The sequence below is a fragment of the Cervus canadensis genome, chromosome 10 (assembly GCF_019320065.1).
Source record: "Cervus canadensis isolate Bull #8, Minnesota chromosome 10, ASM1932006v1, whole genome shotgun sequence".
NCBI classification, from domain to species: domain Eukaryota; kingdom Metazoa; phylum Chordata; class Mammalia; order Artiodactyla; family Cervidae; genus Cervus; species Cervus canadensis.
The window spans coordinates 48,209,833-48,235,389 of record NC_057395.1 but is presented as its reverse complement, the minus strand read 5'-3'; the positions used below and the strand labels follow the sequence as shown (position 1 = coordinate 48,235,389).

General features: G+C 40.9%; 1 protein-coding gene across 8 annotated transcripts in view; it reads right to left on the bottom strand.

Moving 5' to 3' along the window:
* The window catches only part of DIP2C (disco interacting protein 2 homolog C), a 308,890-nt gene that overhangs the window by 103,971 nt on the left and 179,362 nt on the right, over positions 1-25,557 (bottom strand). For all 8 annotated transcript variants that reach the window (XM_043480646.1, XM_043480643.1, XM_043480648.1 and 5 more), the window contains 3 exons: positions 23,978-24,088; positions 11,712-11,837; positions 8,598-8,807 (listed from right to left, as the gene is read on the bottom strand). In XM_043480646.1, the coding sequence (XP_043336581.1) occupies positions 8,598-8,807; positions 11,712-11,837; positions 23,978-24,088 (447 nt within the window). The remainder of the gene's footprint in view (positions 1-8,597; positions 8,808-11,711; positions 11,838-23,977; positions 24,089-25,557) is intronic.

Below are 25,557 nucleotides of genomic sequence, written 5' to 3'. Positions count from 1 at the left end.
ATTCTTAGAACAATTCATGATAGAAAATGAACATCTAAAAAATAGTGGCTATTTTAATATCTGTTTTAGCATGAACAGTATTGAACAGTCCGGTCATTCAAAAAACAATTGTTTACATCTAATGTGTATGGGCAGAGAAGGCAATGGCACCCCACTCCAGTACTCTTGCCTGGAAAATCCTATGGATGGAGGAGCCTGGTAGGCTGCAGTCCATGGGGTCGCGAAGAGTCAGACATGACAGCAACTTCACTTTCACTTTTCACTTGTATGCATTGGAAAAGGAAATGGCAACCCACTCCAGTGTTCTTGCCTGGAGAATCCCAGGGATGGGGTCACACAGAGTCGGACACGACTGAAGTAACTTAGCAGCAGTAGCAATGTGTATAGGATACTGTGTTTTGCACAATGAGACATGCGGTGGGCCCTCCACACATTATTTGATGATAAAACTTAAGAACTTAAATGGTTAAATGGAGATAGCACAATTTTGCATTTATTAAATAAGACATATGACTTCCCTGGTGGTACAGTAGATAAGAACCCATCTGCCAAAGCAGGGAACACGGGTTCAATCCTTTATGACTGAGCCTGCATGCTCGAACTACTGAAACCCATGAGCCTAGAGCCTGAGCTCAACAAGAGAAGCCACCACAATGAGAAGCCCACAGACCACAATTAGAGAGTAGCTCCCGCTCTCAGCAACTGGAGAAAGCCCACACACAGCAAAGACCTAGGCACAACCAACCATAAATAAATATTTTGAGTATGTCAAATGAGACTCGTGATATCATTTTATACATATTAAGTTCTAATAATGGGTATTTTACTATTAATTTTGATTTGTTAAGCCTTACAACACAGAAACTAGTAAGATTTAACTAGTTTGTCAAGATTCTGTAATTCCACGTGACAGAAGCATAATATTTTGTGCTGTTAAAGGGGAGTAGGTACTGGAAAGCCTTTCTCCTGTGGCCATTGCCTACCTTGGCACTACAAATGAAGGCCAATTTAAACTGTGAACTCACTAATGAAAAGCACAAGAATGAGGAAAAACAGAACACCAAAGAGATCATGGAAAGAACACTGTTTACAGACTGTGCTAAAAAGCAGCCAGGGCATGCCCCGTTGACTTTGCTGGGAACCTGTATGCCGGGGACCTCAAATTTTAGCTGTTCTGCAAATGTATGGAAAACACCTCAGTCATGGGTATTGTTAGGAGGTTGCAGGTAATTTTAACAAGTAGGTAGATTGGCAAGTCCTGAATTCGCCTGAAGTGAAGAGACTGACTTCTGTGGCAGTGAACATGTGTACATTAAAAGATATTACACCAAGTGAGACTTGAGGCCAAGAAATATTAACCTGAACTCCTAGGTAAGCTTCAAATGTAGCAACAGTCCAACCAATGCAGGTGCTTAGGACTCTGGAGACCCTTGAGCCCAGGCACACTAATCAGCGTGTGGAAAACATACATGGGAGCTGAGTGCTGGGCCACCAGGAGTCACCTGACTAGTCCTCAGGTCCACGTCTCAGACCTCATCACCTGGGACCGGTTACTGACTTTCCTATGCCTCCATCCCTCATCCTGTAAAAGGAGGTGATAATGACAGTGCCTACCTCTGAGTGACAGTGGGAATCACATAGATATAGGGACACAAGCACTGGTGTTACCAGACATGCAGACAGATGTGCCAGGAGAGGAAGACATGGGCAGCTCATGGTACCAACAACTACTCTTCCAGAGTCTGAGCCTGGAGATCACTGATAGATAACAGCTGGCATCAGCCCCTAAGCACCTAAGCACAGGCCATCAGTAGAGAGCCCTGCTCCCCACTTCTCATCTCCCTGTTCCAGAAGTGCCCAGACTGTTATGTACTGAATTATGTCCTCTCGAAATTCACATGTTGGAGTCTAATCCCCAGGTCCTCAGAAGGTGACTGTGTTTGGAGACAGTGGTCTTTTTTAAAATAAATTTATTCACGGTTGTACTGGGTCGTCATTGCTGCCTACAGGCTTTCTCTAGTTGTGGCGAGCAAGGGCTACTCTCCAGTTGTGGTGTGTGGGCTTCTTGCTGCAGTAGCTTCTCTTGTTGTGGAGCATGGGCAAGGGCGCACAGGTTTTAGTAGTTATGGTGCAAGGGCTTAGTTGCTCTGTGGCATGTGGAATCTTCCCAGACCAGGGACTGAACCCATGTCCCCTGCATTGGCAGGTGGATTCTGAATCTCTGGACCACCAGGGAAGTCTGAGACAGTGATCTTTAAAAAGATAATTAAGGCATAAATGAAGCCACCAGGAAGGGCCCTAATTCAATCTAACTGGTGTCCTTGTAAGAAAAGATGAGGTCACAGACACCCACAGAGAAGACAGCTGTTTACATGCCCAGCCGAGAGGCCTCAGAAGAAACTGCTGACACTGTGATCTCAGACTTCCAGCCTCCAGGATTGCAAACCAAGGAATGAAAGTTGTTTAAGCTGTGTTTAAAGTGCTTTGTTATGGCTGCTTGAGCCACCTGACACACACCCTTAAGGGAAATTTCTTAGATCACAGCCCAGAAAAAGCTCACCTGTTAGAGAGAGGAGCGTGGGGGTGGGATGCTTTGTCAGACTCCTGAGGACCATTCAAATGACCTCCTTAATATTTCAGACACTGTATTCATTCATTCTCTTCATCTCCCCTGCATGTGCTTTTGCCAAACAGACCTTATTTCATGTTTCAATATAATCTAGTTCTCCATGGCTGAGTAGTTAACTCACAGGGGCCTAATATTTCAAATAAAACTACAATAGATGCCAACATATGATGAGTAACATTTCAAATTAGCCACATAAGACAAAAGCAGCTAAAACGTTAAGCTTACTGCATTTCCATCTTACTCAGATTTACTTGTTTCTGTTACATGGTAGCCACATCACTGTGATGGCCAACAAGTCTTTGTGCTGAGCGGCCACTTTGAAGTTGGGAAAAGGAACCATTCCAATACATCTAGTGATTAAGACATAGGAGCAGTGACAGCTGCGTGACTTCAACGTGCTTTCCAAATTTATTTATATGGCAGCCCCTCCCCCCTCCCCTGCAAACTCCCCGCATATGCTGTCACTGCAGGATCATAAACCCAGCAGCTGGCTGCTGTTATGAAGCCAAGAACATTCTGCCACTGCAGTGACACACAGTGCCCTGATTCATTTGGACAAAGATCAGGCCTCCAGGTATTTAACTCTGAGTTCAATACCTATTTTTCAGTAGTGTTTAAAAGACTTTTGTATATAAAAGATGCTCGAGAAACACTTGATGGGTAAGATAAAACAGAGTGTGGCTGAAGGTGCAGGTTCAAAGGTCTAAAGTGCGCATCAGCCCCAGGCTTGAGACCTATCAAGTCCAAACGCACCAGGAGCTGAAGACTAAGGATTCTCATCAGAGCAGGTTTGCATCTTCTGAGCCAGATGACCCACTGTTCCTGAGATCAATTTCCCAAAACTCTTAAAATCAACAGAAAAATGGCAGCCATCTTTCCAGCCACCTATCAGGTGTCACCTCCTTTGTGACTGCCCCAGAGCTACTGTGACAGCTTTGCACCTATTCCTTGACAGGTGGGACCTGTTCCATCCACCCTGGTATGGCTTCTGTTCCCAGCAGCTGCCATGGGTTCCTGAAGACCCTGGAATCAAGGCACTAGGAGAAGATGGGAGGGGAGTGTGTTTGGACTTCTTCCAGGACAGTATCTGCTGTCTTGGCACCACCAGTACCAGAGGTCTATCTCATTCACTGTATCCCCCTCCCACTCAGGATGTTAGTCTGTTACACTTGCCAACCATCCAACCCTGTGGACAGCTGTTTCAGCCATGACCATTTCAGGGTACTAGCTGATCTTCCTGCTCAGCTCCACCATGGGATTCCATGCATCCTTGAACTACCCCCTTCCCTATCTCCACTCTTGCAGGCGTCCAGCTCAGTCCGGCTCTTGTGTCCTACTCAGATGCTGAAGTTGCCCAACACCCAGCTCACATCGTTTTCACTCAGCAAACATCGGAGTGATAGTTCAAAGAAAGAATGAACACAAGAATGAGTACACCAGAGCACTTGATGACTGGAGATAACATGCTTCTGTTTCTCACATTGCTAAAAGGCAACTTTCCTTAATTCTGACTAGGGACCTCAGGGGTCAGTGGTCAGAGAAGCTACTTTCAGCCTGTTATTTTTAGTCCCCAAACAACTTCTAAAATAAGAGAAGAAAAAGAGGAAATCTGTTCTTCATGTGTAGAAAGCTAAGTACTTGTGGTCCACTAACTGATGACAGATAAGGAGAGCTGTGTTAAGGAACCCAGCCTTCCATCTGTCAACAGGGCCCTCCCAAGTCTCCCCCGGGCAATACGACCTCTTCTGTCACTGAGCAGGAAGTAATGTAGGCCCTCAGACCACCTGTCCACCCAGCTGCCCTGGCTTCCTAAGACGACATGGCTGTGCCCTCCACATGGCAACAGAAAACTGGGTTCCTCAGTGGAAACATGGAGGTAACACCCGGTGAAAGGCGCCTGCAACGATGCTGAGGGAAGCAGTCAGAGCATCCAGTTTGTCGCTGGAGATGCTGCTTGGCTGCCCACTGTACCAACCTGTCTTCCATGTGCAGGTCACCAAAAGAGCAGGCCTTCCTCCTTGGTTTCCCCTGAAACATCCACCTCCCCAGTGCGACAGAAGCCCCAACAGGAGGGTTCTACTGGTGTGTCACCCATAGGTCATACTGACACATGACAATGTAAGTGAAGATTTATCTCCTTACTCTTTAATAATCACTCGGGGACAGAACAGATTTACTCACAGAGCCACAGAAACACACAGTAATTGATGGAAGAGTCTCACAGGCCTTGTGTTACCTAATGCAAATTTTCTTTTCCTGCTTAATTTTTCAATAGCATGGCTTAAAATTCTCTGAAACAGGAGCTGACAAACTATGGCTCACAGGGCGGCCTGTCAGCTGTGTTTATAAATGAGGTCTTGCTGGTGTACAGCCACGCCTGCTGTTCACGCATGGTCTGTTGCTCTTGAGCCAGGGCAGAGGAGCAGCAGCAGGGACTGTATGGCCCACAAAGCCTGACACCCACTCTCTGGCCCTTTCCTGGAAAAACTGGCGGACACTGCCTCTCAATCAGGAAGCTCCAGCTGCCAGGGACGCCCTGGCCAGGAAGGGAGGCAAGAGTGTCGCAGAGAGACCCCAGCCCCAGTGGTGCAGGCTTTGCTAATACCACCATCCTTGGTGTGTAGTTAGTATTTTAAGACTATAAATGTCTGAAAAGTATCAGTAAAGAGATTACAAAAGAACTGATACTATGGATGATTATACATAAATAAATTATGGTTATTTATTACGTTTAGCCCTCTGAGCAAATTCCCTAGAAAACCAGAATCTAGATCCTAAGCAAATGCCAGGCTCCAGGCTAATTATGCATCAAGTACATGAAGGCACGTCCACCTGCTTAGCAGGATCAATGCAGGAAACCTGACGAGAATTTCCTTGCTGATACAAACAGCAGCATTCATGCTGATAAACTCTATGATACTCTGGAAATGCAATTACTTCTATGAATATCCGGCTAATGACAATATACCCCAGCACATGCAGATGAAACCTATATGTGACGATATCTCAAATGTATTAGTCATAAAGGATGACACACACCTTACCTACACATCTGTAGCTCATGAAGAAATCTCTTTAATTTCCTGACTATACAAATTTTGATGCTGAATGTACAACAATGTTATCTATTCTGCTTTGTTCTTATTTCTTAATCTAGAAATGTAGTAATAGCTTCTTTTCACTTTCTCTATTTCCATGTAGCTAATTCTGGTAATATTTTACTCCAATGCCTTTTTATAAATATACCTCTTGAAGTTTCAAGTGTTGCTTTAATTCTTCTGGTTACTCTAAATTATGTTCCTTGACTTTTGATAAAGTATTTTAAAGGTACTAATCCTTTGCCAATTGTCTCAGGAACACAGCATGCACAAAGGTTCTGTAGACACTTTCTAGTTTTCTCTCTTGACAATGTGGAGGCCCTGTTCTGTCTAGGTTGCAGAGGCCATTGCACGGTGCGTCCATCTTCCTGAGTCACAAATGTGCATGCCTCAGGCGTTAGCATCTTGTGACAGGAATGCCTTGAGCCCTCACTGTCAGTGCTCAAGTGTGAATACCATCTAGCAGAGCCACAGGAAGAAAGACTCCCTGGATGGGGACCACATCATCCACTAAGCCAGTCTGACAGAAGGTGAGTGCTGCCCCTGTGCATCAGGATGGACTTATAAGGATGAAGGATTTCCTTCTAAAACAACAGAGCAGAAGTACTACTCACTTGTCTGTCACTTGATGGTCTCTAACCACTCATTTTCCCTCTGCCCACTGGGCGAGAGACACCTCCACAGACTCTATCAAAGTGCCTCACCTCAAGAGGTGCATTCCTCTTTGCACCCAAGGTGCAAAGTGGTGGTTTATTTGACCCTACATTTCTTAAAACACACATGTACACATAATACTTTCTTCTTTTGAAGGCTTTTGATGGCCTCAACAAAAGGTCAAATACTGTCAATTCTGAATTTTCACTTCTTTGGCTTTGCCACAGGGATAAAAAAGTCTTAATTCTCCTTTTCTTATTATTTTGCCACTGCTTTCTTTCAACAAAATTTGTTTTTTGCATTTATAGAAAATTCCTATATATTCTAGGAACTTATCTTTGTGCCAAATTAGAAATTAGTGAAATGTCACATACTCAGAAGCTCTCTTTTAGTTACACTGAGATTTAACGCACATGAGCAATGCAACCTTTTATGGTCTGGGTAGGTTTAATTCTCTGTGCTATAATTTCCTCCAATATTCCGTGTGTAACTTCATAAAGTGAGAAACAAATGCAGGGAGTAATATGTCCAAAATTACGTATTTCTCTTGGTAAGATTGCTGATATTTCCTTAAAAGTGAATTGAATCAAGAAATCCATATTCCCAAGGTCAGAGCGAGGGGCAGAGGTGGAGGGAGCTTCATGCCCCCCCTGCACATGTGGCTGCTGGATGCAGCACACAGACAGCGCCGAGGGACTGTCTCAGGTTCCTAAACATTCAGGGAAAACTTTTAGTGTCCAAAAATATCTAATAGTCACAAGTTTCTCAGATTTCAAATAGTTTCTCAGTACACAGTAACCAGTGTATGCTACCAAAAATGTTTTAAACTCAAATTTAATAATACCACTTCGCATGTGAGCATTACTTTTAAAACTATGAAGAATTTTCCTATTTTCCCCTTTTTATTCACAATGGAGAGGTGGCAAAGGAAGGACAGATGATTCCTCTTCTTTCCACTAACAAACCAGAGCAGGCCAACAGTGACTGCTGAGGAAGCCAGCCCTCCCTGTGTCCTGCTGGGAGACAATCGGCCTCACTGCTGATTCTGGAAAGGCTGCGGCTTTTAACCTCAGCTGCACGCTGAGTAAGCACCACTGAGGCCAAGTCCTAGAAGTCAGTATGGAACTCCTCTGACTCTGTCATGGAGATAGTAATCTAGAAAAAAATACTGTGTAAATGTGAATCTGAGAAGGTGGCAGAGTATCGAATTCATTCATTTCACTAACCTATTTTCTAAATGTGGATTTTTTGGATAGGAGGCTAGACATGGGAGGAGGACATGCACCTGCCCTGTGCTCAGTTCTCAACCATTGCACTGGTGTCCCTGGACGTGGCTGACCCTGGTCCACATCTTTGAATGGAGAACATACTAAACCATCTTGGCACCACACTCAAAGCAAGTGATTTACTTTTATGAACATTAATATTTTATTATTTAAGTATTTAAAAATCTCAATCCACAGATGGAAATGGATGAGAACAGACCTGGACCTCATACACCAGATGAATGTGGCATAGTGAGTGTCAGGCGAGGGTAGAGGCAGCGACATATGACCCTCAGGTACTCCAGGTTCACAGAGCTCCACTGCTCATTCAATACACTCCTTTCCTCTAACAACTCTTACTTAATCTCCTTTTTTACACAGTTTTCAAACACCTTGCCAATGCTTCCAAACTCTGTGCTTTTTTAAATACAAAGGATCCCACTTCTCATAACCTAACATACATTCTGGGAACCATCCCAGAAATCTGAATGCCTACAGCAGAAAACTGCTGTAGTGATGAAAGCCTCCCCTTTTCAAAGTAAGGGCAAAGTCACTCTCAAGTGCCCAGTCATGCTTATTAGCATGATTAAAATGTTACTTAGGATTGCATTATAGCATGAAGAGAAGAAAACATGTAACCAGATATGGCTACATGTTTCCCTAATGAACAAGAATGCACTCCTCTACGAGCAGAAAACTCCTAAATTATAATTGTAGAAGACATCTAGGATGTGAAAAATAGTAAAAAACCAAGGGTTTCACAGAACAGTAAAGCCAACGCAGCAAAGCAGCCCAGGAGCAGAGACAGGGTCTGACCTGTCCCTCGAGTGGGTTCTGAGGCCACGATGCACAGACAGGGAAAAGGCAAACTAAAAGGTGTAGGGACACTCAGCAGCCACTCAGATGCACAGACAGGGAGAACAGCACAGCCAACTGCCGCGGGGCACTCACCTATGTGCGTCTGAGCCATGACGTCGGCCAGCCTGTGGGCGGCACCACTCCCCCCACTCTGGGTGGAAGAGGACGAGGTGGTGGAGGTGGTAGAACCATGGATGGCCTGGCTGATCCAATGCTCCATGTTGATGCTGCCCTGGCTGGAGGTGGGGGTCCCCTGGGAGTCGCCCTGCACCGAGCCTTCGTCTTCTGAGCCAGAGGAGGTATCTGTGGGAGAGAGGCAATTAGCTGCGACTGGGGCAAGCAGCACTCCCAGGCCCAGGCCCTCTCCAAACACAGACCCATCTCACACACTAACTGGTAAATGACCTTCGAACACTCTTGAAAAGTTACAAGCTTTTCAGATGACAAATTATTTTTCAGTATAGTGAGGTCTTCTTCCAAAGCACCTTACCTTACATATATATGCTAGAGTCTTCTTGACATTCCAAACTCAGACAAAGACATCCTCACCTGTTCTCCACTCAAGACGTTGGGGAATAACAAAATGTTTTTCTGTGCACTCAGACACCAAGCAAGAAGGTCATGGTGGCATTTTCTAAGACACTAAACTTTCAAGTGTTCAAAGTGTAATGTTCTGTAAGCCCTTCTTTATTCGAAGTGTTTCTCTGAGCCACGTGCTATTTTAAGTTGTGTGTGAGTGTGGCAGGTTGTGAACAAAAAATTTTATAATGATAGTGTTGGCATTTATGATTGTACAAAACTATCTCAAGTGATATTGTCACTAAGACTCTAAATGACAGTTTACAACATGTATTATATAGTATATCTGAAAATGCTAACCAAACAATTAAATGCACCAAAAATGACATTTCCAATAATGTTCTTTTATATTTTGCAAAGACACTTGTACAGGATTTGTTCTCCTGAAAGTTCTGTCTTTCCTCATGAACGACACAGTAACACCCCTAAGGACGGAGTCAACGTAAAGAAAAGCACACACACACATAAATCACACCGCACCTTGTACTTCAGACTCAGTATTTCCCAGAAAAAGTGACTCAGAAAAAGGTCCAACTCCCTGAATACTGTCTAGTTTCAAAGCTTTAGTTAAAATATATTTGAAGTGCCTTTGTTATCCATATAAGTCCATTCTGTTTGTTATACACATACAAAATTAAAATTTTCACTTTCATATTTCAGCAAATTATAACCACAAACTAAACAAACAGGATTAAGTATACTAATTATGGTTGTGTTTGACTCTTTGCAACCCCATAGACTGTAGCCCACCAGGATCCTTTGTTCATGAACTCTCCAGGCAAGAATGAATACCACAGTGAGTTGCCATTCCCTTCTCCAGATCTTCCCAACTCAGGGATTGAACCTGGGTCTCCTGCATTGTAGGCAGATTCTTAGCCATCTGAGCCATCAGTGAATCCCATGCTGATTTAAAAACAGTTCAAATTACATGTTGTGGCTCAGAATTAAGAAATGAAGGAATGTAAGGAAATCAGCAAAAAGGACTCCCTTTCCTAATAGAAAATTCTATTCTTGAGATAAAGAACATTTCTTGTATTATCCTTTAAGAAAACACAAAACAAGTAAGTTTCATATTATTTAAGTTTTGTCTTATAAAGTTCAGAACTTTCACTTTTGAAGGCATGAGAAGTTGAAGAGAGGTCCGAATTAGTACCGGACATACCTGATCACATCCCTGAGTTGAAGTATGTGCTTCTATTACCCTCACTGCTTGCAAACACTCAGGACTAAACTTTACAAGACTCCAAAAAGTGCTTTATATATTCAACTATTCTTATTCCACCTTAAATTTCTCTTGTGAACAAAGGGGTGTGCCAGGTAACTTAGGTCTGCAGAAAAGAAACAGTGGCAACCACGCTATGAATAATGCTGGAACAAGAAACACACACACACATACACACATATAAAATCAAGAAAATTAGGCTCAATCCTTTGTGTTTCTAACAGATACCTGGACATTTAATTTTGTGCTTCACTTCAGTTTTGAAGATAATAACATGTGCATACGTGCATGCTAAGTCGTTTCAGCTGTGACCGACTCTTTGCAACCCTATGGACTGTAGCCCTCCAGGCGCCTCTGTTCATGGGATTCGCCACAAGAACACTGGAGTAGGTTGCCATGCCCTCCTCCAGGGGATCTTCCCAACACAGGGATTGAACCTGTGTCTCCTGTGTCTCCTGCATTGGCAGGCGGGTTCTTTACCACTAGCGCCACATGATATAGATTATAACTATTTGCACAGAGTTAAGCAGAGAAATTAGGTAGTTACATAAAATTCAAGGTTAAACAAAAGCAGAAATATAAATGGGATATTACCTTCAACCATTTATATCAGGGGTGAACAGGCCTGTGGACCACACTCTCTGCCTAAATTCATGACAAACTTTTATTGGCACAGAGCTACGTCTCTCACTGATATGCTGCCCTTGGCAGCTTTAGTAACTCAATGGCAAAGCAAGCAACTGTGATACCCAAAAATACTATCTGCACTTTACAGCAAAAACTGATGTCACCAGATTTAAGTAACTGCCTGAAAATGAAAGTTGCTCAGTAGTGTCCAACTCTTTGCGACTCCATGGACTAGACAATCCATGGAATTCTCCAGGCCAGAATACTGGAGTGGGTAGCCTTTCCCTTCTCCACGGGATCCTTCCAACCCAGGGCTCGAACCAGGGTCTCCTGCATTGTATGTGGATTCTTTACCAACTGAGCTACCAGGGAAGTAACTGCCTAAATTTTTCAATTCATTCAATTTCTTAACAGAACATTACAACCTATTGATATTTTGAAGACTTGAGAATATGCATACACCAGTCTAAGCAGAGAAGAAATCCAACTTCTGCTGTGAAGAATTAAATTTTATAGGACTTTAACAAAAGTCTGTATCATATTTATGAGTCTAAAATCTTAAAATGCATATTTATATAGACATTAAATGCATACATAATCATGCCAATTTTCCTTCCGAGTTTAATTTAGAGCATATACACTGTTTCTGGACTTCTGGTTCTCAAAAAATGAATTATAGCACCATGATTTTGAAAGCTAAAGAGACTGCAGTTGCTGGCACTAACCTAATTCTAAGGCATGCTCATCCCTCTATGAAGCCAACAGGGCCTGCTGCTCACCTGGGGGTGTGTAGGCGTCCATCGAGGTCTGCACAACCAAGGACCTGCGTTTGGAAGGCATAGGCACAGCCATCTTCCTTTCTTTGTGTTTAGCGAGCGCAGCCTGGACAGCTTCTGTATGGACGTCTGAAACAAAGCGGGAGCTCAATCACTCCATTGTTTGGAGACAGCCCCAAGGCCCCAAGCTTCTCTGCCTTGTTTCTGGTCCTGTGACAGAGTCTATCTTCCTACAGACACTGTCACAAATGGAAGAGTGGGGAAGGAAGGAAAGTAAGTATAAGCCTGACAGTTTGAAAGCTCCAGGAAAAAGGCATTTGAATTCATTTGCAGACTTTTAACTATTCATTTTATTACCCTGGAATCTGTATAATCAGATACTGGATGTAAATCTCTGTGGTATTATTCTTTCCTTAGTCAGTGGACCTTGATCTTCAAATATTTCTTCATGGGTCACATTTTCAAGCTTCATAATTCATTTCCATGTCTGTTAAGGGAAGTATGTACACCTTACAGGCTGTACAGTAATGATTTTAAGCTAACAGTTTCTAAACATCAGTTATGGGGCAGTCCTTACATTAGGTAATCTTTATATATTAACCTATTACATTAACTCCACCATTCTTTTTTAATGCCTGTTTTGTAAGGTAGTGGCCTCAGGACTGGGTGTGGAGAATCAGGTGGACAAGGTACTATCTGTCATGTAGCTCACTTTCTAAAGGGCTAAAGAAAGACAAGAGCCCGTCAAATGGGATAGGAATGGAAATCAGATAAAAAGATTGAATGGCTACTTAATTGTGAAGCCAGGGAAGAGATCTCTTACTGGGAAATATGCATAGTAAGATGAAAATCTCCAAGACAGGGAAAAATCAACTCAAAGGCCCTGCACTGTGAATGAGGGTGGTGCCGGCAAGACACATACAGCACCAGCCAAGGGACTCACCAGGGTAAGGGCTTTGCAGGAGTGGTTATAAGTCTGACAGAGAAGCATGGGGTTGAAGAGTAAGAGTGGATGAGGAATCATCCTGGCTGCTGGGAAGGTGCCAGCTAGAGAATGAGAGAGGAGCCAGGAAAGCAGCCAGAAGGCAGCAGTCAGGGCATGACTACACTCACCAACTTCCACACGTTCTATGGAGGAGGCTCTCGTTATTCCCATTTCAGAAACAAGAAAGCAAAGGTGTAAAGCTCTCCCAGTATAACTTGTCAGTGGCAATGACTGGGTGTGAACCAGGTGTGAGCACCTCCAGGGCCCACATCTTCACCACTAACCACACTGTTCTCTAACTGATCCTAAGAAACCCCACCCTGTTAACATTTGAGAGTCAGGGATACAGACCAGCTCTCAGGCCAGATGCAGCCTGCATTCTCCTTGTAATAATGTTTCACTGGAACAGAGAGGCATCATTTCTGTGTGTGTCATCTACGGCTGCTTCCATACTGGAAAGCAGGGCTGAGCAGTTGTGACGGAGATCATAATGGCCTAGAAGGCTAGAAATATTTGCTATCTGGCCCTTTACAGAAAACATTTGCCAACAGTTGTTCTAGAGCATATCACATACCAAACACAATGACTTTATTATTTTTTGTTCAGATTCTGTGTGCACTGCTCTTCTCTCCTCATCTAAATTCAAAGTACTTTAAGACAAAAACCCAGTTTCTGGTTACTCTTAAACTCCTAGATTGAAAACTGGTGACTGAATGACTTGACTTTACATTACTGAACAAAACTAAAGGGCTCATTAATGAGCACACTGGTTCTCCACACATCAAACACTTTGCTTTATATGTATCTCCTTCTTAGGTTTTTGGATGTAAGTTCAAATGTACAGAAAATAATAGGCAAGGATAGTACAGAGAACTCTGGTATAACTTTTACACAAACTCACCATTTATATTTGACCCCATTGCTTTCTTTAAATGAGTTTTTTTCCTAATCATGTGAAAATAAACTGCAGCTACCATATTTTTCTATACCTAAATATTTCAACATATTTCCTATAAACAAAGATAGTCTCTTACATAATGTGAATTCTCAAAATTGGGATATGTAACAATGATAGACTTTGTGTGTATGTGCTAAGTCGCTTCAGTTGTGTTTGACTCTGTGCGACCCTATGGACTGCAGCCTACCAGGCTCCTCTGTCCATGGGATACTCCAGGCAGGAATACTGGAGTGGGTTGATGTGCCCTCCTCCAAGGGATCTTCCAGCAAACAAATCTATGTCTCTTACGCCTACCTGCATTGACAGGTGGGTTCTTTACCACTAGTGCCACCTAGGAAATCCAATGATATACTACCATCATCTAATTCAAACTGCAAGTTCAAATGGTGCCAACTGTCCCAGTAACTTCCTTTGCAGTTATTCTGTCTTTCTAGTCTGTGATTCAATCCAGGACCATGGGTGCATGTATTTATTAGATTTTCTTTGCCCTCGTAGATTTGGACCAGTTTCCCAGCTTCTGCATTCCATGAAACTGGCCATTTTAAAGGATCAGTCAGTTCAGTCACTCAGTTGTGTCCGACTCTTTGCAACCCCGTGGACTGCAATATACCAGGCTTCCCTGTCCATCACCAACTCCCGGAGCTTCCTCAAACTCATGTCCATCGAGTCAGTGATGCCATCCAACCATCTTATCCTCTGTCAGCCCCTTCTCTTCCTGCCTTTAATCCTTCCCAGCATGGGAGTCTTTTCCAATGAGTCAGTTCTTTGCATTAGGTGGCCAAAGTATTGGAGTTTGAGCTTCAACATCAGTCCTTCCAATGAATATCCAGGACTGATTTCTTTTAGGACTTTAAACGACATAGGCCAGTTATTTTGTAGATTGTCTTCAGCCTGGGTTTTCTGATATTTCCTCATGACTAGATGCAGACCATGCATTTTAGCAGGGACTTCACGTAAGTCTGTTCCCTACTGATGGAGTTAACTTTGGTCCTAAGTTAAGGTGGTGCTATAAAGCTCTTCTAAAGTAAAGACGCTATTTTTCCCGCCATGTAATAGTCTGTAAAGAAGCGGCCAACATGATTATGTTTTGAAAATATTCATCCCAAGTCTATGGCTCAACTTTCATACCTTTAATAGTGTGCTCGATGAGGAGAAATTTTTCATTTTCATGAGATTCACTCTCTTATTTTTTCCTAACTAGCACTTTTTGAATTCTGTCTATGAAATCTGTGCCTAACCCAAGGTTTGGGAAGCTTTATACTTCTACCTTTTACTCTTAGGTCTAGGAATCACTTCAGCTTAATTTTTCTAAGTAGTGGAGGCTGGTGTTTTACACATCTTATTCAACTTTTCAAGTACAACCTGTTGTAGAGACTTTCCTTTCCCTATTAAACTGCCCTACCTCCTTTGTCAAATATCACCTGATATTTGTGTATGAGGATAATTCTGAACTTTCTATCTGGTACAGTAAATCTGTATGTCTAACATTTTTTTAGTTCCATACTATTTTGATTAGTACAGTTGTTGCTTTTATCAGTTAGATTATTATTTACTGGAGCCATTCACAAAGAAATTTATATTTTACTGGTTTTTTAACTGCAGAAAAAAACTTGTCATCACTCTCCCAACATTTCCAGCTGGTCAGCACAGTATTGTCAACTGCATGCACATGACTGTGCAACATACCCCAGAAGGCCCCACGCTGCATGGCTACAAGTCTACATCCACCTAACAGCAGCTCACCACCTCCCTGTCCCTAAGCAGCCATCATCCAGCTTTCTCTTCCTACAAGGTGACTATTTTCGACACCTCACGTAAGTGGAATCACATAGTAGGTGTTCTTCTGTGACTGGTGTATTACTCAAGGCAAAATGTCCTCAAATATATGCTAGAGAATGTGTCATAAATTACTTTCAAGGCTCAGTAGCATTCCACTGTATATACACACTGCATTTTCTTTATCCAATCATCCATTGATGGATATTTAAGTTGCTCCCACCTCCTGGCTACTGTGAATAGTGCTGCTTATAAATATCTGGTTCAAACTCCTGCTTTAGATTATTTTGGATATATAACTGGAAGTGGAATTGATAAGTCATATTGGTGGTTCTATTGGGTGGGCCAAAAAGTTGTCTTTTCGTTAAGTTTGGGGAAGATGAAATTATGAAGTTGCAGAAATGAAATTATGAAATTACAGAAGGTAGTGGAACAAAATGGTGAATAAGTTGTTCAATAAAGTTCTAGGTAAAAATGAAAAGTCCCATCTTTTACTTAAAAACTGAAGGGACTTTTTGACCAACTCAATATATACACATCACATCTTTATCCATTCATCCGTCAATGGACATTTAGATTGCTTGCATGTCTTGGCTACTGTAAACAGTGCTGCTATGAACACAGGGGTGCATGTATCCTTTTAAATTATAGTTTAATGATCTTTATTTCTAATTTCAAATTCCAATTGTTTATTGCTGGTATATAAGTGGCTTTCTTTATATTAACCTTATATTCCACAACCTTGCTATAATCACTTATGAATTTTCGATTTTTTCTTGATTCTTTAGGCTTTTCTACATAAAAAAGTAACATCACAACAAACATGTATACTTTTAATTTCCTTCACTTAGCCTATTGCATTAGCTAAGACTTTCAGTATAATGTTGAAAAGTAATGATGATGGGACATTTTTACCACGTTGTTAATCTTAGTGGGAAGTCTCACCACTAAATATCAACTGTAACTTTTTTCATATTCTTCATCAAATTGAGAATGTTCTCCCCTATTCCTAGATTGCTGAGAATTCTTGTCATAAACAGGTACTGGATTTTGTGAAATGCTTTCTCTGCATCTATTGACAGGGTCATTTTTTTTTCTTTAGCCTGTTGATATGATAGATTACATTAACTGATTTTCCATTGTTAACCCAGCTTTGCATACCTGGAATAAATCCCACTTGGTTGTGTTGTATAATAGTTTCTGTTTTGGGATTTGATTTGCTAATATTTTGTTGAGGAATTCTGCACCTATGTTCATGAGATACTAGTTTGTAGATTTCCTTTCTTGTAATATCTTTGTTTAGTCTTTGTATTAGGTTAATGCTTGCCACATAGAATAAATTAAGAAGTATCCCCTCTGCTTTTATCTGCACAAAGAGAATACAGGACACAGGTACAACTTCTTCCACAAATGTCTAATAAGACTCACCAGTGAACCTATCTGGGCCTGGTGCTTTGGAAGGCTATTATTGTTTCAGTGTTTTTAATAGACATAGGCCTATTTAGTTGACCTCTTTCTTCTTGGGTGAGTTTTGGCAGATTGTGTCTTTCAAGGAATGGGTCATTTTCATCTGGGTTTTTGTATTTGTAATCACAGAGTTGTTTGTAATATCCCCTTAATATTCTTTTATTGTCTATGGGATTAGTAGTAATGGTAATTTTTTCATTTCTGATATTAGTAACTTGTGTGTTTTCTAATTTTTTCCTAACCTGCCTACAGTATCAGTTCTAATGATCTTTTAAAAAAACAGGATTTAGGCTTGGTTTTCTCTATTGCTTTGTTTTCAATTTCTTTATTTCTCCTTTTATTTATTTTCTTCTTTTAATTTACTTTCCCTACTTTTCCTGGTTTCTTAATGCTTCTTGAAGCTTTTCAACTATACTATTCAATGCTGTACGTCTTCCTCTAAGCAATGCTTCTGTTACAGCCCACAAATTTTGATCCTCTGTATATTCATTTTCTCTTCAATTCAAAATATTTTAAAAATTCTTAGACTTCTTTGACCCAAATGTTATTTAGAAGTGTGCAGTTTAACCTCAAAGTATGTGGGGATTTCCCCGTTACCTCTCTATCACTGATTTCCAGTTTAATTCCATTGTGGGCTGAGAGTATACTTTGATTTCTACCACCTTCAGTGTTATGAAGTGTTTTAAAGCCCAGAACATAGTCTATCTTGGGGTATCCAGCATGAGAACATGTATTCTGCTATTTTTGGATGTCAATTAAATCCAGTTGATTGATGCCCTTACTGACTTTCTGCCTGCTGCATCTGTCAATTATCAATACAGAGATGTTAAAGTCTTTGTCCATTTATTCTTGTTTTACTGGTTCTTGTCTCACATGTTTTTTCATAGTTTGTTGTTGCGCATGTACACATTAAGGATTATTATATCTTCTTAAATAATTGACCCCTTTACAATTATGCAATGCTCCTCTTTTCTCTGATAACTTTCCTTGCTCTGAAGTCTGCTCTACATGAAATTAATATAGTTACTCATGCCTTTGAATTAGTATTCGCACTATATCTTTCTACATCTGTGTCTTTCTATTTCAAGTGGATTTCTCATATAGACAATGTAAGTGGGTTCTGCTTCTTACCCACTCTGACAGTCTTCACCTTCTATCTGGTGTACTTAGGCCACTTACTGTCAAAGTTATTATTGATATACTTGGATTATATTTACCATGTTTGTTAATGTTTTCTGTTTGTTGCATTTGTTCTTTATTTGTCTTAAACCCTTTTCCTGCCTTTTCTAGCTTTAACTAAGTATTTTATAGGATCCCATTCTTCTCTTCTGGCATATCAATTATACTTCATGTTTAAACTGCTTCCAGTGGTTGCCCTTGAGTTCGTAATATATATTTCACAATTAATCTGAGTTCACTTTCAAATAACACTGTAACTCTAGCGTGGTATGAACACCTTGCAACAGAGTATTCCTAGTTCCTCTCTCCTGTAACATTGTTTTCATTCATTCACTAATTAATATGCTATCATCACCCAAATGTTTATCTGTAAGATCAATTGTGTGTGTTAGTCACTTCAGTTGTGTCTGACTCATTGCAATCCTATGGACCACAGACCACCAAGGTCCTCTATCCCTGGCTTCTCCAGGCAAGAATACTGGAATGGGTTGCCATGCCCTTCTCCAGGAGATCTTCCAGACCCAGGGATTGAACTCACATCTCTTAAACTCCTGCACTGGCAGGAGGGTTCTTTACCATTAAGAATAAGAAAAACAAAGGATTTTACCTTCATCTATTCCTTCTCTAGCATTCTTCCTTTCTTTATGTAGACCTGAGTTTCTGACTTATCCACCTTTAGTCTATCAATGAGTTAATTCTTCATTTCTGCTACAGTGTTTCTGAATTCTAGCAATGTCTTTAGTCTTTCAGAGTTTCCATTATCCATGCCCAATTCTGGGGTCAGCAGTTTGCCCAATGACCTCAGTTCTTTAATGCCTTAAACAAAGGTTGCTGGCAGGTCAAGAAACAACAGTTAGAACTGGACATGGAACAACAGACTGGTTCCAAATCGGGAAAAGAGTACTGTCACCCTGCTTATTTAACTTATATGCAGAGTACATCATACAAAATGCCAGACTGGATGAAACACAAGCTGGAATCAAGATTGTTGGGAGAAGATTATTAATAACCTCAGATACGCAGATGACACCACCTTTCAGCAGAAAGTGAAGAACTAAAGAGCCTCTTGATGAAAGTGAAAGAGGACAGTGAAAAAGTTGGCTTAAAACTCGGAACATTCAGAAAACTAAGATCATGGCATCCGGTCCTATCACTTCATGGGAAATAGATGAGGAAGCACTGGAAACAGTGAGAGACCTTATTTTCTTGGACTCAAAAATCACTGCAGATGGTGACTGAAGCCATGAAATGAAAAGACTTATTTTCTTGGACTCGAAAATCACTGCAGATGGTGACTGAAGCCATGAAATGAAAAGACTTATTTTCTTGGACTCGAAAATCACTGCAGATGGTGACTGAAGCCATGAAATGAAAAGATGCTTGCTCCTTGGAAGAAAAGCTATGACCGACCTAGACAGCATATTAAAAGGCAGAGACATTACTTTACCAACAACGATCCATCTAGTCAAAGCTATGACTTTCCCAGTAGTCATGTATGGAGGTGAGAGTTGGACTATAAAGAAAGCTGAGCGCCAAAGAATTGATGCTTTTGAACTGTGGTGTTGGAGAAGACTCTTCAGAGTCTCTTGGACTGCAAGGAGATCCAACCAGTCAACCCTAAAGGAAATCAGTCCTGAATAATCACTGGAAGGACTGATGCTGAAGTTGAAACTCCAATACTTTGGCCACCTGATGCGAAGCACAGACTCATTGGAAAAGACCCTGATGCTGGGTAAGATTGAAGGAAGGAGAAGGGGACGACAGAGGATGAGATGGTTGGATGGCATCACTGACTCAATGGACAGGAGTTTGAGCAAGCTCTGGGAGTTGGTGATGGACAGGCAGGCCTGGCGTGCTGCAATCCACAGGGTCTCAAAGAGTCAGACACGACTGAGGGACTGAACTGAACTGAACTGAAGCCTTTTCTTGTGTAAGGATGTGTATGAGGATTTCTGTGCTTCCACCACATGCCCAAGTGGAAACCAAGTCTACATCCTCTATTCCATTTTTTTCTCATTATTTTCTCATTTCTTCTTCTTGTGCACTCATTCAATTTCTCTTCTCTGGCTTCTTAAGTTAAATCCTTATTTAATTTCCAGGATCTCTTCCTAACTAATATAAGTATTTTTTGGTAACTATTGTATCAATGTCTAAGTACTGTTTTGGTGTATCCCATAAATTGATGAATCATTTTTTTTTTTTACCTGAAATACAAATCCTCTTAACACGACGTCCCTGCTTCAACCAGCAACCTACCCCAACCCAACTACCTATACATATTTCTGAAATCCAACTCTGACTGTGTCTTCTGTTAAATGACTAGGCATAACTATCAAGCTTTATTAGTTTTCTACAAGCAGACAGTTAAAAACTGTCTTCAGCTGCATCTTCTGCCTTCTCCTCCATTCTTACACAACGTTTGGCACAACCTAGCACAGCACTATGAAAGACAACTTTCTGCTGTGGTGGTGATTTTCCACATCTGCAGTGCCCAGTATAGTAGTCACTTGTCTTAAAACGTGGCTAGTACAAAAAAAAAGCGCAGAAACAGAATTTCAAATCTTATTTAATTTCATTAATTTAAGTATAAAATTTCTCTTGTGCATACTGACCACCATGCTGGATGATTTCAGCTTTACACAGACAGAGCTTGTCTTTCACTAGGAATACTAAGTGGAGTATGCAGTCTGATATAAGTCTTCTAAGTAAGAAAATGTTATTTTCTGATTTATACCCCAAAATTGATGAAAACCTTTAAAGTTTTACTTATGGGATTAATGCTTTGATATTTACTGAATTAGAAAGGAAACTGAAAAACTTTTTAAAATACATGACTTCATAATCATGGATTCCACTGGCTGTAAGAATAACATCATCATGTCAGGCAGCCTCTGGAAAAACCCACTGTACATTCACAAAAGAATGAAACTAAAAGAGGCAAGTAATGTGTTAGTATTATCCTGGAAATGGCTTGTCCTCACAGACTTTCCTGAAAGGGTCTTGAACCAACCCACAGCTCCCTGTACTCTGAGCTCTTCCTCCTGGAGGAAGACAGTACTCCATGACATTCGAGCTGGAATGAGCACAAGGTAGATGTTTTCTAGGTTTGGTAAATGCCTATTTATTCATTCACTTTCCAAATCAAATTTTAGTTCCCAAAGGAAATTATTTAAAAAGAGAGGTACAAATTACTCTATAAAGAATTCCAGTAGGAGTTCATTATCATGTAAAGCAATGGGTTTAGAAATGAAAATATATAGCCCAGAGATATTAAGTCTGTGGCTATATGGCTAACCAGATTGACTGTTAATTAGGTCAACTGTCTAAAGGATAACAGAATTACCTCTTCGCTGATAAATTTGGTCATTGAAACAACCAAAGTAATTCTACTGCAAATGGTCAAAGAATTTTAGAAAGCAAAATATTCTGAGAGTCACAAAACCTTTTCTCTTAAATGTCCTATATCTTCTGTGCTGGTACAGGAGAAAATAAAATCCTGAAACATGTACACTCAAAACAGATTAAAACAAGCTTCTAAGATTTTATACCACTTAAAAAAAAACAATATATGAGCATAAACTCTAAAAGAAAGTAACTCAGCATTGAAATGCCTAAATTAAGAAAACTAATTAGAGTATTTTAAAACCAGGAAGCAGCAGATAATGACATAGCGAAGGAGACTATCAAATGAGCCCAGGGATGCCCCAAAGGCCCTCCTTAGTTTTCCTCTAGGGTGGATGTCATCCCATATGATGGTGGCACTGAGTCAGTTAAAGAAAATAAGAACACAGCTGAGCTTTCAAAAGCTCACGGAAAGATCCTCTGGATATGTGTGCTCCTTAAAACTAAGCAGTCATTATTTATTCAAAATTGAGAGTGTAAATTTTAAAAAAAATTTAAAACTATATATAGAATAGTATTTTTCACATCTTACATGATAATTGAAGGAATACCTGAACTATTTTTCATGTATTCTCTACATAGTAAGTAAATAGCTGGGGCAAATTCCACCACCTTTAACCTACAAATGGGAAACTGAATTCTGGAATGGCAGACCCAGAGAGGATCATCTATACAGCTGTACAACCTAGACATCTCAGAGTCACCAAAATCCCCTCTTTCACACACCCCTGCCTTAACTCACCACATCTCACATCTCACTGGCACTGACTCATATCCTGTACAAATACCTCAGGTGTCCTGGGGCTTCCAGATCCTCCCTTCTAACTCATACTCCACAGTGTTACCAAAGTCATCTGCAAACCCCAACCCGCTCCAGTTGTGACTCTGCTTAAAACCTTTGATTGGAACCCTATCATTTTCATGATAAAGTCCAAGTGCCAAAAGATAAGGATGGGAGTGAGCACTTGTCTACTGTCTGTCTATACACATGCCTACACATATGTCTGTGTGTGTGTGTACATGTGGGTCTCTACCTGCATTTCTCCCATATGTGTGACTATGTACATGTATCTACATCTGTGAGCATGATATATAAAATGCACAACAGAATCAAGACAAGGGAGTAAATCTTAACATTCCACAGCAAGTTGACAGCACATATGTATGTGCTACCCTTCTAATTAATCTGAAAGGGGCCTCTGAGATGCCTGAATAAAGTAAGACAAGCTCTTGGTATGTGCTAGGATAAAACTACCTGTGAAAACACAGAAGGTAAATTTGGTTACAAACCCCTGCCTTCATCCCACCCCCACACACACTGTCCCAGGCATCAGGACTGAGACAGCCAAGAAGGCAGAAGGAGCAGCAGTGAAGCTGCACTGGCCTTTTTCCTAGTTTCTCCAGTCCATTCTTCTTGCTTCTGCACATAAAGATTCCTGATGCCATAAAGTCCGTCTTATGCCATCTTCCCATCTAGAAAGGAGAGCTGGGCCAGGAAGTCAAGCACACAGCTCCTGAGCTTGGTGGGAAGGGTGGCGGCTTATCCTTCAAGTCCCCAATAAGGGAAAGACTCATAACACTGAGAGGCTCACAGGGCTGATCCACCTGCCTCCATGTGAAGTGGCTGAGCTACTTCACTTTTTGCAGCCTCAGCTTCCTCTTCCGCAGCACAAAACAGCCATTAAGTATGTCACCTTTCTGTTATAAAAACCAACTGAGGTAGTAACACCATTGCAAGTACTTGAAAATATAAAGTGATATATAAATGTTATAGTTTGGACTGTCATCATCAGCAATCCACATGTACCCTGAACTGGTGTCCCAGCAACAACACTTATCATTTTCTTTAAAAAAAATTATAGTTAGGTAATCAGTGAAAAAACAACTGGAATCCAGATGGTGGCGGAAAAAATACTCAAAGAGTTAAACAGTAATCACAATACAACTTTCCTGATGCTAAATTAATGGAAGAAATTTAAGCCTGTCAAGCCCAGATGACTGCTCTAAAGCAGAATTATGAAGACAGCATTCTTATACACAGCGTCATAAAACACAAAGGAAATAAACAACACACAAATTATTAAGAATTTTATTTCTTTTTTGAAAACTCTACTTGAAAAACAAATCACTGAGGTTAAAAGAGAAGGAAAAAATACTAGCAACCAAGATAGGAAAAGTAAAAGGAAGCTTTTTGAAACCAGTGTGAAACTTTGTAACACTTAAAAAATGAGCAAAATTTGGCTTACAAAAGGTTACTACATTTTAAATTATTGTAATATTCTAAATAATGGACACTATCTTAAAAATATAAAAAGAGTTACTTTTTACTGAATTTTATTGTGTGCCCTGGAGGGTGTATCCATGTCTGAGGTAAGAGGTGATCTGCACATCACAACCAACCACAAACACACCCGAACACACTGCTGTGCATTCACACAGCTTCTGCAGACATGTGTCCACTCCTGCATTTCACCACCACCCACATTACATCTGGCACCTTACCCGACCGGTAGCGCTCATCTCGTGACCCTGAGGACCTTCGGCGGTGATAGCGAGAGGCAGAGGAAGGAGTGACTGGAGCCCGGCGCTCTGGAGGCAAAGCTTGATCCACCCCTGGGTTAAGGAAGACAGCAAAGTAAGGTGAGGTGACTGGCAGCTGGAGTTCACTAACTCTGCCAAGCAAGTCATCTGGCAGAATAAAGCCCTGACTCTCTGTTTTTCCACAGCCAAGCTAAAGCACATAGGGGAGTGGGCGTGGAAGGCTGGGACAGCCCAGGTGAGGAACAGGAAAGGAAGCAGCAGTCCAGACTCCTTCCTGTCGCAAATGCCTGTTATGTGCACATGAAGTGATGCAGAGTAAGCCATAGCAACAATTTTTAAAATTATAATTATCATTAAATTAAAAGTAACTGTAAATAAGTCTTGCAGAGTATTTTTATAATCCAGGTTGCCAGAACTGAACATAAACTTTCCTCTTTCTTCATTCAAAATTTCAAACTCTGGCAACTTTACTCCACTTGATGCTAAACAAGTGAACAAGCCATATTTCAATATAGCTTTGAAGAATTACCAAAACTGTTAAAATCATCAAATAAAAATGATTCAGTTTCTGGCCAAAAGCTGGCCTAACTCTGGCCAACGTGATAGCTATTCAGAAACAGAGTAGCCAAAGGCACAATCCAGAGAAAATTACTAGGTACTACGAGAGAGATTTAATTACCACAGTTCAGAATAAGGAAATGCTGAGCATTAAAGATTAACTGCTACTTCTTCAGAAAAGGGCCAGTAATACTTAACAGAAAGTGAATCAGAAAAAGCAATCTTAACCCAGAACTGTCTAGTCCCTGGTTTACCGTGATGGCTCCACAAGAGCTAGCTACTCATCCTTGAGGTTTAATATTCCTCTTACACTGGAGATTTCTGCACCTCCTTTTTTCACAGAATGTCTGTGGACCCCACGTACTACGTTTGCTATGTGAGAACTGCACCAGAGTACACCGTGCACTGCAGCTCTGTGCTAGGTGCCATGGGCCTTCATCTGGCAAGTGTGTTAATGTCACTGTCATTAATTAACAGTTCTTGTCACTGAACCATTCAGAGCTCCAAGTTTTTTTCAAGTTATTGCTACAAATGATCTTTGACAAAATTACTTTGTGAAAGAATTACTTTATATTTTTTATCAAACAGATGCACATAATTTATGAAATCAAAGAGTACTATTAAGTCTCATAGGAAAACAGTAGTTACCTGGTGCTTACATTATTGAACCTTAGAATTCTAAGCAACATTATTCATATAGTTAAAACTTTTAAAATTTATTTGTATAAATGTATTTATTTGAAAATTATGTATAATCATTGCCTTTCATGCCAATTACTATCGAGAAGGTAAATTATTTTATCTTTAATTGGAGGATAATTGCTTTACAATGTTGTATTGGTTTCTGTCATACATTAACATGAATCAGCCATAGGTATACATACGTCCCATCCCTCTTGAACCTCCCTCCCATCTCTCACCCCATCCCACCACCCCTCTAGACTGTCAGAGAGCACTGGGTTGAGCTATCTGCATGATACAGC